This window comes from Chenopodium quinoa, unplaced genomic scaffold (assembly GCF_001683475.1).
Source record: "Chenopodium quinoa cultivar QQ74 unplaced genomic scaffold, ASM168347v1, whole genome shotgun sequence".
Lineage (NCBI taxonomy): Eukaryota > Viridiplantae > Streptophyta > Magnoliopsida > Caryophyllales > Amaranthaceae > Chenopodium > Chenopodium quinoa.
Genome location: NW_018744092.1, coordinates 4866605 through 4883928, shown reverse-complemented (window position 1 = coordinate 4883928; position 17324 = coordinate 4866605). Strand labels below are relative to the sequence as shown.

The 17324-nt window shown below is 33.6% G+C and overlaps 2 protein-coding genes and 1 long non-coding RNA gene across 4 annotated transcripts; 2 read left to right on the top strand and 1 right to left on the bottom strand.

Annotated features, from left to right (window-relative positions):
- Window positions 1-725: 725 nt before the first annotated feature.
- On the bottom strand, window positions 726-4082 carry LOC110691983. Of its 2 annotated transcripts, XR_002505369.1 has the most exons (4): window positions 3783-4082; window positions 3552-3698; window positions 3375-3440; window positions 729-1886 (listed from the first exon to the last, which is right to left on the bottom strand). It is a non-coding gene; the product is annotated as an uncharacterized LOC110691983 (long non-coding RNA). The 2 variants fall into 2 exon arrangements; XR_002505368.1 differs by having other exon boundaries at window positions 726-3440.
- A 1857-nt stretch (window positions 4083-5939) lies between these two features.
- LOC110691982 (protein IWS1 homolog 1-like) lies at window positions 5940-11825 on the top strand. The gene is made up of 11 exons (XM_021868968.1): window positions 5940-6095; window positions 6209-6743; window positions 7659-7778; window positions 8057-8265; window positions 8379-8508; window positions 8597-8659; window positions 8756-8833; window positions 10297-10385; window positions 10493-10552; window positions 10641-10794; window positions 11159-11825. Exons 1-11 carry the CDS (start codon window positions 6076-6078, stop codon window positions 11255-11257), a joined length of 1557 nt encoding a protein of 518 aa, XP_021724660.1. The 5' UTR covers window positions 5940-6075; the 3' UTR covers window positions 11258-11825.
- A 1128-nt stretch (window positions 11826-12953) lies between these two features.
- Window positions 12954-17141, top strand: LOC110691981 (probable strigolactone esterase DAD2). The gene is made up of 2 exons (XM_021868967.1): window positions 12954-13541; window positions 16422-17141. The coding sequence occupies exons 1-2, from the start codon at window positions 13171-13173 to the stop codon at window positions 16849-16851; spliced, it is 801 nt and encodes a 266-aa protein (XP_021724659.1). The 5' UTR covers window positions 12954-13170; the 3' UTR covers window positions 16852-17141.
- The last annotated feature ends 183 nt before the right edge of the window (window positions 17142-17324 follow it).

Below are 17324 nucleotides of genomic sequence, written 5' to 3'. Positions count from 1 at the left end.
ACCCTATTGGTTAGGGTTTTCGAGGGTGGGAAAAGGGGTTTTTGTGGGTTTTCGTAGGGAAGGAGGGGGATTTCGTGGATTTTCATGGGGAGGGAGGTTCGGTGATGGTGGTTTGGAGGAGGGGGAGGGCGACGGCAAGGCGAGGCGGCTGGGCTAGCGCCACTGAGGGTGGAAGTGGGAGAGGGAAGCAGCTGGTGGCCGGGGGGAAGGAGAGGTGGCTGGTGGTGGGGAGGAGGAGTGGCTGGTGGTGGGGAAGAGGAGTGGGTATTTTCCTAATTACTAGGGTGGTCAACGCGCGTGATGCGTGCGATATGTCCAGCCAATGCGGATAAGTTATCATGGCTTGTCTTTATACTGTAAGGGTGGTCACTTAATTTAGTTATGTTCGTCTTATGTGGCAGACTGGAAAAGGTATAACAATGTAAAGTGTTTTAATAGCTTGTATGACGTACATAGTTATAAAGCTTACAATTAGTAAGCATTTTGCGCGTGAAATGGCTTATTCAATATGGTATAAAAGTTATTTTTTTGCATTTCACTTATAAGAAATTTAAAAAATTACAAATTGGTTATCATGCTTCAAAGTCAATAAAAAGCTAATAAGAGAAAGACTAAATAGCAGGTAATAAACAACACTTAAGCATATTTTTGTTATGAACTCTCAAATTTTATATGAAGTTTATTTAATGCATATATATAGCCCTTGTAGTCCAGCTTAAGGGCTACATATATTTATTACCCTTTTCTTATGTATCGGAAAGAGTATGTTGATTCTCTAGAATAAAAATTGATATAAATTACAAGCTAAAAAAACAAAGCGAAACAAAGGAATATGAAATTTTATATTAATTTGTTCTTGGGTACCCTATGAGTAGTTGGCAATCTTAGGTCTCGAAGATCTAAGTTTGGATTTGGCTCAAGTCTAATGCAATGTAAATTTATATTTCGTATTTCTGTTATACTACCACAGTTTCTTCTTACGTGAATATTTTGTCTCACAAATAATACCCATTTGTTACACATAATAAGAAACAAAGGTAGTATCTAATATGATCCAATATCCATTCTCAAAGTTTCAAGTTTGGTATCTTAAGACCAATGTAATTAACTGAGGGTTTATTTTATTTTATTTTTTTTATTTTTTTTTAATAACAGAGTGCCAAGAAGAGATAAGTTAACCAAAGCAGCCAATCTTGAGGTTAGCTTAATTCCACTTAACACTACAAAGAAATACAGTAATTTATTAAGCTAATGCTTATTAGATGCAGATCATGTCTCCACGAAGCAGACAAAATCAAAACACAAAACCGATGGAGCAGGAAAATGACTGAGACACAACAATTGCTATCAAAAATTTACATAATAGCTTTTGGAGTTTAGACAAATTAATGCTACATCCAACAGAATAAATACAGAATACATATACAGAAGCAAACACCAAAAAGACTTCATAATTCTTAGACTACGTACATCAGCTACACTAAAATTACAGGACTTCAAGAATATAGCCTTAGAGTTTCCCTGAATCATATCTTGTGTGACTCGATAGATCACGAAACATAGCAGCTATGATTAGGATGCACCAGAATCTCACTAGAAAAGTGGCATCTTTAACTAACAATAAACCTCTAAGCTAGGTTAGGATTGATAAGAGAACTACAACTCGTCTCCTTCCTTCAAATATTTATCCAGTCTCTATAGCCTTCTGTGCAGTGTTGGCAAAGGCATTATATTCCCATTCATATCAGCCTCACCTATCTTCTTTGAAAAACATCTACCTAGAACAATTTCATCTGGACCCTTCTTGCCCTCATCGAAATTTCTCAAAGGATCAAAAACTTTATCTAGAGCATCCATTGATGAAGATGAAATTGAAGAGGGAGAAACTAAATTACCACTCCATCAACACATAAAAGATGGGTTTTAATTATATTGAATTGATGACACCAAATGAATGAATGGAATTTGAAAAGAATTATAATAAATTGTAAATGACAATAATGCAAAGAATAAGAGTACATATTTATAATTAGAATCTCAATTATAAAACATTTTGGTTAAATTTGCATGCATATCAGTTACAAACTCTACCACGTATTGAGTTTTAATTAAGATTGAATTGATGGCACCAAATGAATGAATGGAATTTGAGAATAATTACAATAAACTATAAGTGATGGTAAATTTGAATGAATGGAATATGAAAAGAATTACAATGCAACAATAACTTACAAGCTAAGATGGATTCTTATGACTAACCATTAAACAACACTCCTACATGCCAAATGTCATACAGATAACTAAATTTACACACATTTTCAAGGCTACAGACAAAAAAGGATTTATATGAACCATACCATCAGCGTATCAAAGACACAAAGACTATTCATAAAAAGTGAAATAAATATTAAAGGTACTGCTCGTGATTTTATTTAGTGTTTAGAAATGGAAACACCCCGATTGCTTATTAGCGCATTTATCTTCTTATAAACCATGCATCATTAGGAGAGCCCCAAGGCCCTTAGTTTCCGATAACATGAACAAATTACTAATTGAGAAAACTGCATTATCAGAGCAACAGATATCAGATATTGCTATTAAATTAGATTTATCAGTTCAGCGAGTCAATGATAAATTGAATAGCGAGACAACCCTCATAACTAAAATTTTCACCAACTAAAGAGACGTGCAATGGGAGAGGGAGTAGGACTTCTGTCCAATGCAAAAATGGAAACAAACATATTATACCTAAAGCCACAAGCTCATCAAAATAATATTATGAAGTCATACAGGCAAAAAAGAATTATAAGACAAATTGATTGACCAAAATGGATAAACCCACCCCATGAGACTCGTAATTTAATCGAGTTGAATGAGTTGTAATTAATCAATGAGCTTCTTAGCACAGAACATAACATATAGCAGAATTATGAAGTCATAGAAAGGAATAAAAGGTTTAAGAGTTAAGACTAATCTAGGTGATTACCAAGTCAAATCAAAGCACAAAACATCCAAACTTATCTTAGTAGGGAAAGAACCACCAGCACCAGGTATAATCGGTAGATACGAATATAATCAGATTAATAGAGAGACCTATTAGCTAAAGAGTATTTCATGTTTTCAGAACAAAACAAGTGATGGAATGTTGTACAACACTTATAAAGGGATAAATCTGCTCAACTTGATACCAACAACAGCCAAACATGAGATCAAATAATGTGCTTGATAAAAAACCCAATGGCGCTAGAGTGTTCCGAAAACAATATAATGGGATATACACTACCATGAGAAGAACATACAAGATAAGTATAAATTATGCAAATTTACAAAAATGTAACAACCTTAAAATCAAATTCTCAAAAATAAGAGTTTACCTTAGCATATAGGGTCATTACTGTATATATGAGGGAAATTGGAGGCGGGGTGAAGAAATCACCTGCCTGTCAAACAACAACAAGAATAACAAATTTTTTGTACATATAAATGTAAAAATGTGTTGTAGAAAAGCAAATTAATATGAAAACAACAAATTGAAAAGAATAAAAAGAGACCTGAGGGGCTTCCATGGGGTAATGCTCAGGAAAATCAACTTGATGTTGGTATATTGTGTACCTGGTGCTCCATTCACTTCAATTACCCACTTTTCTTTTTTTTCAAAATCCAATCAAATTTAGGGAAAATAAATGTATACCGAGATCCTGAAATCATTAATGGAATAATACCCAGAATTAATCAGAACCCTAGAAAATAAACTGAAATTAAAATTGAAAAAAAGGTATTACCTTTGAAGATTATCAGTGACTTTGTGCTTAAAACCAGTAGGAGGAACATCAATATAATCCCCTCTATAATCCCAGTGAAAGGAAGACAATTTCAAGCATTAACCCCCATAAACGGTTCTAGATTTTCCAGTGAACTTTCAGCGGACGAGGTTCTGCTTCATTTTCGGTGGGAGCGGTAGCTCACTGGTTTGAATGGTAAGATGATAAAGGGAATGCATTCTTCATTGCAGGGAATCCGATAAGTTGGGATGATAATAATGGAGAGATGAAGTGAGAGAGATGGTAATCAGTTAATCACTAATTAGGTGGCAAGGGTGAAAAAAAAAATTAACATCAAATGGGGGCAAATTGGTAAATACGCTCTTTCGCGGTTATAAATGTCACAACTGTTCATAAGAGTAAGGTTGAACTTTTTATAAGGTAGGGATTAATTAATTAACTATGGTTTAAGTGTTGACTAATTGTTAATTAAATTGTTAAGTGGATTCATCAAAAAAAAATAAAAAAGTTTACTGATTATTTAGGTTGTAGGTAAAATGTCTCGTTTAAAGCAGAAACCCCTTAATGTTTGTGTTATTTAGAAATAATCAAAAGTTTGTCTTGTTTTGGCGGAGCGCTCAAAATTTGTATTATTTTTGACAATTTTTCTAATTATTTTTACTGCATTGAAACTAATTTTACTAAATTGAAATTATTTTTAATGAACTTAAATTGTTTATAATAAATTGAAATAATATTTACTTGTATTTAATATTATTTTGTGTAAGGTGAAGAGAACTGGGTCTAAAGTATTAAATAGAGTATTTAGGAGAAAAATAAACTTTCAAATTACCCAAAAAAAAAAAAAAGAAGAAGAAGACTTATAACATGAAAATTATACTTTGGATCATTAATCCATTAGATATTTTTGAAAAAACTTGTGTGGATCTGGCTCACAATAATATTATTGTGGATTTGAGGTTCATTCGTACTCAACTGACGTTATGTTAAACATATTGATTCTAATTTTAACATAGTGACCTTTATCAAAATTTGTGTGACCTTTAATATTATTATAAATGTGAACCTGAAGTACATAAGTGTCGGGGCGTTATGTTGAACATAGTGACCCTGATATTAACATAGTATATTAATATGTTAACATACTCTATTATTCACATTGCCTAGTATATTAAAACTTTCATATAAAATTTTTTTTAAAAAAAACTTCATATGACATTTATTTATAATAAACACAATGACTTTTATTTTAATCTAATAAAACGACCATAATGTCTCTAATATTAGTGGTCCACCATAAATAAATTAATGTGAACTTTAAGAGTTTGTATTTTTTTTAATAACTAAAGTTGTGAACTAGACTTAATGCCAGTGGTAGTCACTTCCTGTATACCTCATTTTCATTACAAATTTCCATTACCACTGTCATCCAATACCATATTATAGGCGGCGTTGTGTGGTAATAAAAGTTGTGAACAAAAACACATGTTTATAGATGAAGTTCCATTGACATGATAATATTTAGAGGAATTCCTTACAAAATTATGAGTACCTACAAATGTATTACTATTTTCGCAATTTATAACCGTTTAGCGGTTTATCCGACGTGTCGAAGTAAATGAATATGAAAAGTTGAACCAAATTCAGAAGAAGTATTTTAAAATATGTTTGTAATATGAGATATAATCAGGTTTTTTTTTTTTTGTTTGACTAACTTTCTATGGTCACTCATAAATCCTAAGAATTAAAATTATTGTTTGGTTAACCCAAAAAGTGCAAAATGGGAGAAGTTAAAATTTCTAAGAAATTTGGAATACCTACATAATGTATGGATTAAATTACCTAAGTGTCCCTAAGTCATTTAAAATTTCCATGTTTTACGATTTTCTTAATAGACCAAACACACTTAGGGCCTATTCTCTTCAACTTATTTTAGGTGTATTAAGTTCAGATAAGTTCAATTAGAAAAAATAAGTTTAGATAAATTTAATTTAGGAAAAATTAAGTTATGATAAAGATTATCCAAATACAAATTACAATTAAAATATATTTTAATAATAAGTTTAGTTAAGTTTAGATAAAATAAGATAAATAAAAATAAGGCACACTCTTAATATAACTTTTCATATTCTAACAAGCTCCATTATTTATATATCTACCCAACCCCCCCCCCCCCCCCCCCCCCCAATTTCTTCTTCTTCAACTCCAATATTCTGCAAATTCGATTTTATTTGTCCACAATTTTTCAATCGAACCATAATTTCTGCTTAATCTTCAGTCAATCCATTCATTAATGGCGTTCGAAGATGATCTGTAAGTTTTTCTCTGCTTTTCCCCCCTTTCTCCTACTTTTTTCGATTGTAATTTCTCGAATTAGGGTTTCAAAATCTAATCTTTAATTTTTATTTTTGGTTTATTGTTTTCAGATATCGTGATGATGATGGAGAGCCATTGATGGACTACGATGATATCCAATCGGAAGATGATGAGCAACCACAGTTGCCACCAATCGACGACGATGTCCCGGATTTTAATGATGAAGAGGATGAAGAGAATGGGAATTGGAGCCAGGAGCCGAAGACGAAAACCCGAAAGCGGCTTATTAAGAAGAGTGATGATCAGGCTTCTGTGCCTCCTGAATTCAATGATTTTGCTGATGAAGATGATGGGGTTGAACCCGAATACGGGTCTTTCCCTGATGATGAGGAGGAGGAGGAACCGTCTTCGTCGATGATATCGAAGAAGAGGAAGGATAAAGGGATGATGAGGGAAGGAGGGGAGAAGAGGAGGAAAGAGAAGAAGTTGAGGAGGTATAAATTTGGAAGTGGTGGTGGTAGTAGTGGTGGTGTGAGGGATCATAGTAAGGCGAAATTGAGTTTGAGGCGTAAGAAAGGCGGTGGCGATGAGGGTGATCCCGAGATGCAGGAGATGTGGGATACCATTGCTGGTGGTAATTCTGAGGTCATATTTTTGACTTCATAGTGTTTATGTTTTTTCATCTTCTTGTGTTGCAGAGTTATTAGCTGTTGATAGGTTGTGGTTTGCTGCTAATTAAAAGTAATTGTCTTTGCTCTATTGAACTGTGCTTGATTCTATATTTTCCATGTAGTTGGCTCTTAATTTGTGCTTTAAAATACCAGTTGCTAAAGACTTATGAAGTCTAGTCTAGATTGAAATATAGTAGTTGGAGTAAAATGGAACTCGGTTTTACTTTGACAATGTTGAGATGATAGGAAGAGTTATAATTTGCATCTGCGAATGCTGGACTTATGAATTCATAGAAAAACAGCTTACTTTTTGCAGTATGAGAAGATAAAAGGCATATTCTTGGCTGCAGTTCAGTAGTTCAGTGTGTTAGCTTAGTGTGGGATCTTGTTTTTTATAAGATTGTTGCCCTTTCCAGAACTAGTTATGTTTGGGCAATTGTTTATGGGGTTCAATTTATGAGAGTGGTTTTTAGTCCTCATTTGAACTATTCTTCTTGTTTGTGAGATTCATGTCTTTTCTACGCTAAATTAGTATTGGTATTTCAGTTTACTCTCCAACATACACTGTTGGTCCATTGTACTCCATATTCTATTGCAATAATGTTGTGAAGTTTATTCGTTGGTGATTTATTGCGTCTATATGGCAAATCAGAACTAGATTTGATTTGCTTCCCTTAGTTGATGAGAGCATTATGCTTCCTTTAGAATATGAGATGAAGTTTATTCTTGGGATCTGTGATGCACTTGGCTTGTACCTGGGTGTAACTGTTTGTTTTGATAAAGAGTTCTGCACTCAACTTTGCTATATCTTCTAGATTTAACTGTAAGCACTCTTACTAAACCTGTTTAACATTAAATGTTAATTAATTTGTGTTTTTGACATCAATAGGATGACCAAGAGGGTATGAAGACACTAGATGATGATAATTTCATTGATGATACCGGTGTGGATCCTGCTGACAGGTATGTCAGTGACCGTGAGGCAGCTTCGCCCAGTCGCTTTGCTCAGGTATGCTCTTGATACTGGTGCTCACTGTGTGGATCATGTATATAGCAAATTCGGCATGATCAATTCTTAGAAGGCATCTAAATATTTTGGCCTCTAAATCCCAAGTGATGCAAATGATTTTACCAGATGCTTCCAATACCCCCTTCCCCTTTCTCTCCCTATCTTTCCCACGTACTACCATTTAATATATTCTGATTCAATATGGAGTACAATATGTAGCTTCTCAAAGGACTAATTTTTTGGTATTGGCATTAATTTCTAAGTTTTATTTTTGACAGGCAGAGGAGGGTGAGGAAGAGGATATGTTTAAGTCAGGTAAGAAGAAGAAGAAGAATGAGAAAAGTGCTGCAGAAATCGCAGAGTTGGTGGAGACACTTATGGCTGAACTTGAAGTTGTAGCTGAAGAAGATGCTGTATTAAATACACAAGGGAAACCAGCCATCAATAAGCTCAGGAAGTTACCACTTCTTACTGAGGCTCTTTCCAAGTATGACATTATCTTTCTCTGCTCTTTTTGTTACTTCTTCATCACTGTTCTGTTTTGAAATTCTACCGGAAGGAAAATAATTTCTTACTATCCATCTTTATGTATTGTTGTAGGAAACAACTCCAACTTGAATTTCTCGATCATGGGGTCTTAACATTATTAAAAAATTGGCTCGAGCCACTTCCTGATGGAAGCCTGCCCAACATTAATATACGTGAAGCTATATTGAGGATCTTGACTGATGTACTACACAATGCACTTTGTCATGCTTTTCTTTAGGTTCTTGGTTCAATTTTGATATAGATTCTCACTTAATGTTTGTGTATTTCAGTATCCAATTGATTTAGACCAACATGATAGAAAAGAACAACTGAAGAAGAGCGGACTTGGAAAGGTCTAAAGCTTAAACTTGCTGATTTGACTGTGATAATGTCTTGAATAATGGAGTTTCAGAAGAAAAGGGTATCATATTTGACATTTTTATGTGCAGGTCATTATGTTTCTATCAAGGTCAGAAGAAGAGACAACATCAAACAGGAAACTTGCCAAGGATTTGGTTGATAAATGGGTAAGTTGATTTTAAGTGTTTGGCAATCTAATTTGGGTACAGTGAACAATCCCTCTCCTTGCCCTCTGCTGATGTATTTGGAATTTTACCAAAACAAAACAACCGATTCATGACTTAATTGCAATTGATTGTCTCGAACTTGCTGGCTATGACAGAGAATGCCGGCCAGCCATCTCTGGTTATCACTGGCACTATAGCTCTGGTAGCCGACAATGGCAAGTGGAGAGTTCCGTCTTTCTCTCTCTTTGACCTCGTATCTCTCACTCTGTCTGCAGTTATACGGCTTATACCTTCTCTCACACTCTCTTCAATGCACACTCTTGCTCTTCTCATCTCTTTTATTCTTTCCTTTTTCTTTGATCTGGAGACTGGTTCACTATTTTACTCTTCCTATTTGACATGCCACTGTACAGAAGTTTTGTGCTTTTCATTGTTCCACCATTTTTACATCTTATAAAGTGAGTTATAAAGGCCTTTTTAAAGGTCTTTCACAACTAGCTTATGTGCCCCTCTTTGGCTTAATTTTTTTTATCTCTTAAAGGCCTTTTACTTTGGTACTCCGTATTTCTGAAGCCCTCTCTCTCTCTCTCTCTCACACACACACACACACACACACACACACACACACAGGGCGCTTGTCGTTGTCATGTGCCTACCCCCAAGTACCCTTTGCTCCGTTTAAATCTAAGCCCCTCCCACCACCCCCCCCCCCCCCCCCCCCCCCCCCCCCCCCCCCCCCCCCCCCCCCCCCCGCCCCTCTTTTTTTTCCCTCTGTGGAAGCAAAAGAGAAGAGTTATATGCTCACACTTTCTTAACTACTCTTTGAGAACTGAACGTGATATCTCCACCCTTGGATCCCCTGCCTATTACATATTGTGATTCTTATACGGAGTACACAGGAGCTGACTTGTGAAAGTGACTTAGTGTTGTAACTTTCAAGTCTTTTTGTTTGTTATTATTATCAGTCATGTTGCCAACTTAGTCTATGATCCATTGATCACTGTGTCAACCAGTAGCTCAACACATAAGTGGGCAGTAATGATTGGAGAGATTTTCCTTATTTTGGAAGGAATGAAGGAGAGGTTGTTAAAAGACTTTAAGTTTTATGTTGTGGATTGATTAACAACTCTTCATCTATGGTGTGGTGGGAGTGATTTCAGCTTTGTCAACTTCATTTCATCTCTTATGGACTTATTAACAAGAGCACACTTTATAGACTGTTTCCAATTGCTACTTCTTTAGATCCCTGATAGACAACAGGCATTCACTTTTGAACTCCGTTTACAAAGTTTGTTACATTTGTGGGCTTTGCTTCAGCATAGTGAGCTGAGTTCATTTAGATTCTTCAGGAATTTATGAAAGACAAGTTAGACAACTACTGGTTATTGAATAAATGTTGTGACTTTTATAGTTTGGTTTTCATGTATATAAATGCTTCCTAACTGCTCATGTGACTCGTGCAGAGTCGTCCAATTTTTAACAAGAGCACAAGGTTTGAGGATATGAGAAATGTTGAGGATGAAAGGGTTTTCAGGCGACCTTCTGTCAAGAAGTATGTTAAGAACCAAGAATAGTCATTAATGTTTATCCTTTGCTTCAAGCTATCTAGTTTTCCACTTTGTTTGCTTCATTCATATATATCTACAAATGTTTTTACAGGCCAGCAAATAAAGCTTCGGGGATGGAATCTAGAGATGATGATCTTGATGAATTCTCATCGTAAGTTTTTTTAAATTTTGAATTTCTATGCTCTTATTCGATATGTGTTTAAACCTAATATTATTTTGCAACTCAAATCTGGTTTTAGGGGACGGAAGGCTGGCCCATCTGCTTCTATGCTACATGCGTCGAGGCCAGAAGCAACTCCAATGGACTTTGTGATTCGTCCTCAATCTAAGATTGACCCAGATGAGATAAGAGCCCGAGCAAAACAGCACCAAGTAGATGAACGTCGTTTGAAGGTAGTTTGTTTTGTGGGGGGTTTTGTTTTATCAGTAGGATATCCCAATGCATAAATATCCTGATTTAGTGCCTATTTTGTGCAAGCCTGCTTGTTAAATGTTCTAGAGACTCTTAATCGTTCTTCTCTCTCCTGGAGAATGTTCAGATCAAGATAAGGATTTTCTGATATGCTAAGATAATGTCTGATTTTGTGTGGTATCTCTTTAAGAATAATTGTCAATACATAGTGTGTATAATTCTGTATACACTTGTGGCATTAGGGAAGAACTGGAGAAGCCATATGGGCTCAGTAAAATTCAGGCGAAAAGGTTCACAAAGTGTTAAGGTTTTAAGTCTTAACCAAAATTGTTTCTTTAATGACAGATGAACAAGAAGATGCAGCAACTTAAGCAAATGAAAAAGAAGAAGCTTCAAGCAACAAAAGTCAGTGTGGAGGGTCGGGGCATGGTGAAGTACTTGTGATGCTGTGTATGCTGACTGAATAACATGGTGTTACAAGCTTGCATGCACGAATGACGGTGCCAATGGAGCTCAATAAGGCGAGGGTGCTGCACAGGACTCACAATTGCTGAATACATCTAGTCCACCTTCGAATGTCGCTGCTACCTCTGAGAACAGCTTTCATCCAAAATCTACTCTGGGAATGAAGCACTAGTGTGTTGTCTTAATTATGCTTGTCTTTGGCATCCATGTACCAGAGCTTTTTCTTCCAAACCATCAGGGGTTCTCTCTTTGACTGTAGTTTCTTGAAGTTTAGTTACTGTTGCAGCATTGCTGCCAGCATCTCCTGCCTTCTGCAACGCGCGGGCAGTAAAAAAAAGGAGAGAACCTCCTTTTACCCCGCCCCTCCCTGTATTTTGGACACTATGAACAACCTCTTGGGTCAATCTGTAATATTTTTATTTTTATTACATTTTTTTTATTTAATGAAATTTGAGTGGTAGACAATTATGTTTATATCCTAAAAAGGTTGAAATATTGCTAAACTTAATAATTTTTTGTATTGGGATATGATTAAAAAAAAAAAAGCTGAAAAAGAAATGTACATGTGAGTTATAAAATGTGCCACGTATGTCTTTATTTTAATTATTCTAAAAAGTGTTATGTTTGTAGATGGATCATCAGGACAATGTGCCATTAATCACAAATTCTAGCGACATGCTCGGATTAAGGGGAATGCATCAAGCCATCAAGGGGTATGAGGAGGAGCGTAGGATGACATGAATTATTACCTGCAATCGAAACATGTCTTAAATGTCAATGTCAAACTACGGAAAAATCAATTATTTAAACCCAATTTTTTTTTGTGGGGGTTAGTAATACAAGACCACATTTAGAAATTTTTTTTGTTTATTTTATTTTATTTTTTATTTTTTTATTTTTTTAATAATTGTTTTTAAATACACAAGTGCTTTATTATATTAGGTTTAGTCATCTTATGGATTTAGTAATAACCAACTTAGAATCCGATACCAAAATTTGAACCAAATAGGGCCTTACTTATCACATTTGGATAAATGCAATGTATTAAAAATACATAATAATTTCGAGATGCTCGAGTTGCTTTAATAATATGGTAGAAACTAAGAACGAATAACTTTTCTAAGAATAAATATTCTATGTCACTAATAGGTTCAATTATACAACCGTATGTATAAATATTTAATCTTATTGGTCATATCATCAATTCTTTTGCCCCACTATGTATCATTTAATATTCACTAATTTGTAGCATGGAGAAAGAACCAAAGAAGAATGGAAGAGTCAAAAGATTCCTATTAGTCTCCAAAATATATTTTTTTTAAAGATTTTATTTAGAAAACTTTAAGGATAAAAATAATATAAAAAAAAATACTCCTCCATCTCTTTTTGTTGTTTCTAATTTGATTTTACATCATTTTAAAAACATACATTTAACTATTAAATGAAATCTAACAATATCTCACATGATCCTGTTTTTTACATGTTAATGAAAATATCTGGTCAAATTTATAAAATTTGACCATAAAAGTCAAAACAGAAAACATATAGTAATGGAGAGAGTACAAACAAAGGACAAAGAACAGCCAACAATTACAAAAATTGACATCCACAACAGTTTTAGTTTAATAAAAATGAGATAACATTCCCACCCACCCCCACCCCCACCCCTTTTAGTTGTCTACCCACCATTACTTTTCCCATTACAAACTTAATTCTTATTCATACTAATCTTATCCAATACACCTCATCTTCCTTCATCACACCATATATATTCCACTCGCTCTCCCCACTAGTCCAAGAAATAAACCAATACCTTAAGAATAATTCAAAACTCGATCATATCTTGCATTCTTTTAAACCTCAGGGGTACCTGGTGAATATTTCCTAGCTCGATGGGGCATAATCTATTACAAGCACTAAATGTAAGGGTAGAAGGGACGGGTGAGAAGTACTTGGTATTAGCACATGGGTTCGGAACGGACCAATCCGCATGGCAACGAATTCTACCATATTTTACACCTTACTACCGTGTGATACTCTATGACTTAGCTTGTGCGGGTAGTGTTAACCCCGACTTCTTCGACTTTTGTCGATATACCACGCTCGATGCGTACGTTGATGACTTGCTCGACATACTGGATGCGCTTGGTGTTACCCGGTGCGCCTACGTTGGGCATTCGGTTTCGGCTATGATCGGTATTCTTGCTTCTATACGTCGCCGTGACCTTTTCTCTAAGCTCATTCTTATTGGTGCTTCTCCTAGGTAATGTTCTCTATTCTTCTATTGGATCCTCACAAAATGCATAAAAAAGAAAAAAAGATTCTTTATTATTATTATTATTTTTTTTTTTTAGTATTTAGTCATTTTATGATGTTATTTTTGGTCAAAAAAAAGTATACAGTGTTTATTAGCTCTTATCTTTCTTTTCTACCAGTAGTTTAATCTTTGTTGAAGGATTGTCTAATCGTCTAACATCGTGGTAGACTTATTTCCATTTCGTGGCTTAGTCTCAAGAGAATACTGTCCCAACCTTCGTGTCATAACTTTTGTGACAATAATTTACCAATTTAGATGTATGTTGAATCACGTTCATCATTTGTTGACTTGAGGTCTAACCACTGTTGAGTAATCGTGCATTACGATTTTGTTTTGTAAATTTTTTATAAGTATTTAACAAATCAAGTTGTATACTATATGGTATATTTGAAGTTGCGATTTATTTAATTTGTTATCTTAATAACAGGTTTTATAAGCCACATAAACTTAGAAACAAGAACGAGCTGATCAAATAAGCTACGCAAGTTAGAAAACAAACTAACAACCAAGATCCAAACAAAATTTATAACAATTGTACTTGTAGAAGTATATAAAACAATATAGAAGTGGCAATATAATGTGTAAGTCTGTAACCCTCCAAATCTTGTGGTTTCTAGAGCATATTGCTCGAATTATTTAATATTTAAGGTAACTTAAACAACCACCTAATGAACCTTAGCCAATGCAATATCACCAACTGTTTTCATGCATTTATAAAGCATATTTAATGACTTGGTCAAACCACATTTAATGATCGACAACCTTCCCTTTTTTTTTTTTGTTTTTTTTTTTTGCCCTATTTTCATTTTTTGGTTCGGCAAAAATATAAATTTTGTGAATCTTCAACCCAATCTTTTACAGAGTAATATTTTGTCAATTACAATATACTAAAAGACACACCAGCAATGACACGTGTCATTTTCTGGTATGTCCTTAATTTAATTATTTAAAAAAAATATTTTACAAAGATCTTTTACTCACATAATAACTATCTTTAATTCATTAATATAGTAATTACTTCCATTCAAAAAAAAAATAGTAATTACTTAAAATAAAAGATTTATTATACTCTGTTTCTTTTAACATACAATAATGACAATTATAAATAAAAAGGTACTTTGTGATCAAATTTTAGACATATTTTTGACATGTTGTACTATATTATTATTGATATGATTTTTTTTATTTTTTTTTCCCTATATGAAAAAATATAGTAGATCTATATTAGAAAAAGATCACATAGATTGGGAAAATAGTACATCTTATATTAATAAAAATTTGGAAATTATAATTTTTTTTTAATTAAGGTATTTTTAGATTAGTATTGTTTTTACTGCAATATTAATCCTTTCCATGGGTTTGCTATATGGATATAAATAAAATTTGTATTAAACAATTGTCGAAAATAAGCAAACCTTTAGTCGGTTAGATCAATAATCAAACTTTGTTGTTATTCTTTAAAAAATCCAACCTGAGCTACGGAGTACATTACAATAAAATTATTGTCGTCGATAATATAGCTAATGTGTTAGGGATTCAGGATATTACCTTTTTTTTTTTTTTTTGAGTCAACTTCTTTTATTTACCGTGTAAAATAACCTTTGAAATATGAAGATTATACTCCCTCTATTTTTTTTTACAAATGTTCGAAAACTATTGATATGATTATAACAAACGTTGGTCAATGTGATTACGTAAATTGTACAAAAGTCAAATCAAGAAAAGTGACGGAGATTCTTATATTTGTTTGGGTGTAATGCATGTGTACTCAAGATTATCTTTTGCGTATTTTGATATATATTGTTCATTTAATTATCAAATGAGCAAGAAATACTTTTGTACCTTAGTGTACTGTATATAATAATCTTCATAAAACTATAATTAGTGATTGATGTAATATGTTTTGTTAAGGCAAAATGATTAATGATATGATAGCTTTAACAATAACCTTGCATGGCACGGGATCTAAACTAGTTCTTGTATAAATGATTTACCAAATGTGACTTATTTTTTAGGTTAAAACTATAATAACAAACTAGTTGACACTCTTGACATGCATTGCCTAGAAAGCCCGAAAGAAATTAGAGGAATTTTACACTGTCTCAACCTTTTAATAAAACTAGGGATTTCAACGCACGCGATATAGCTAGCTTTTTGAGAAAAATTGTTACCAATGTTTTTTATGCCCTATGTCTGTTTGAGTAATATTTTATTAAAACTATTTGCGTATAGACGACAATTGTGTTGGAGGTTATGTTGTTGTGTAATGTAATAAACTTTAGTTGAACTACTTTGATTTAGTGATTGAACGATAAAAATATTTTGAGTTCGATGTTGAAATATAAAGGTCTAATAAATTCTAAATAGGAAAATTAGAACAAAAAAATAATGGAGAGAGTAAAAGATGATTTAAATGTTAAAATTAAATATAACTTTTAAATCAATTTAAGAAATTCAAGAGACAATTATAAGGTTTTTAAAATCAAATGGGGTTAAATAAGTAAAATAACATTTTTAGAGATATAAATATTACGCACTATTCATAAGAGTTTTCTTAAAATTTTTATAAGGTAGGAAAAGATTGATGTACTTGCTTTTATACTATTATCGAATAGTTATGTTATCCTTTGTATGCATCACCTTTCATTAATTAACTAGCAGCGTAAGAAATTTAATCATATTCTGCCATTGTTTTAGGAAATCCAACCACTTTCACTTATATTACTACTTATTCATAACATATATGAAAGTAACACGTATATATGTGACGTGACTATTAATTTTAGACGGAAGGAGTAAAGTAAAGAAAACTATTATAATTTGCAGATTCTTGAACGACCACGATTATCACGGCGGATTCGAGGAAGGCGAGATAGAGACCGTGTTCTCAGCAATGGAGGCAAACTACACGGCATGGGTGAACGGATTCGCACCACTAGCCGTAGGAGCGGACGTGCCAACAGCCGTGTGCGAGTTTAGTAGGACACTATTCAACATGAGGCCAGATATATCCCTATTTGTTTGTAGGACAGTCTTTAATAGTGATTTTAGGGGTGTTTTAGGACTAGTCAAAGTCCCTTGTTACATCATCCAAACAGCAAAAGATATGTCAGTTCCAGCATCCGTAGCAACCTACATGAAAAATCATCTTGGTGGTAAAAGTACTGTCCTAATGCTTAATACTGAAGGTCATTTGCCTCACCTTAGTGCCCCTGCCCTTTTGGCTCAATCCCTTCGACGAGCTCTTTCGCAATGAGATCGATTTATTCGATGTATTGGGACGATTCTTTATTGATTGATTAATCTTTACGAGTTTTATTTGGGTTTTCTTGTACGAAGAAAAGAACATACGTACGTACATTCATATATATACATGTATCGTGTATGGATAATTTGTTATACAGAACGATTTTTTTTTGGGTGGATTGAGGAACAAGTATATTCAATATACCACATTGTTAAAGAGATTGAATTCAGTGAGCATTTTGTAATACTAGTGTTTGATAATTTCAATATTTGAAACAAGTAAAAGTGAGCATTTAAGTACGAGTATTAAACTGATTTTTAGTTATTTGATTGTACGTGAGCATGCCTAAACCTATTAGACTTTATAAAAAATAGTTGTGAATCGAAGTTGGTAGCCCTAATTAATTTTTATTGAAATTTTTTTTTTTATGAATTAATCTTATTTGAATTTATTAACCCTTATCGTCTGAACTAATATTTTCT

Excerpts from the sequence above, each read along its gene's own strand:
- LOC110691982 (XM_021868968.1), top strand. The coding sequence starts at position 6,076 with ATGGCGTTCGAAGATGATCT. Across the intron at positions 6,744-7,658 it reads TTGCTGGTGGTAATTCTGAG|GATGACCAAGAGGGTATGAA; the intron begins GTCATATTTTTG and ends TGACATCAATAG. Across the intron at positions 10,553-10,640 it reads GATCTTGATGAATTCTCATC|GGGACGGAAGGCTGGCCCAT; the intron begins GTAAGTTTTTTT and ends ATCTGGTTTTAG.
- LOC110691981 (XM_021868967.1), top strand. The coding sequence starts at position 13,171 with ATGGGGCATAATCTATTACAAGCACTAAATGTAAGGGTAGAAGGGACG. Across the intron at positions 13,542-16,421 it reads CTTATTGGTGCTTCTCCTAG|ATTCTTGAACGACCACGATT; the intron begins GTAATGTTCTCT and ends TATAATTTGCAG.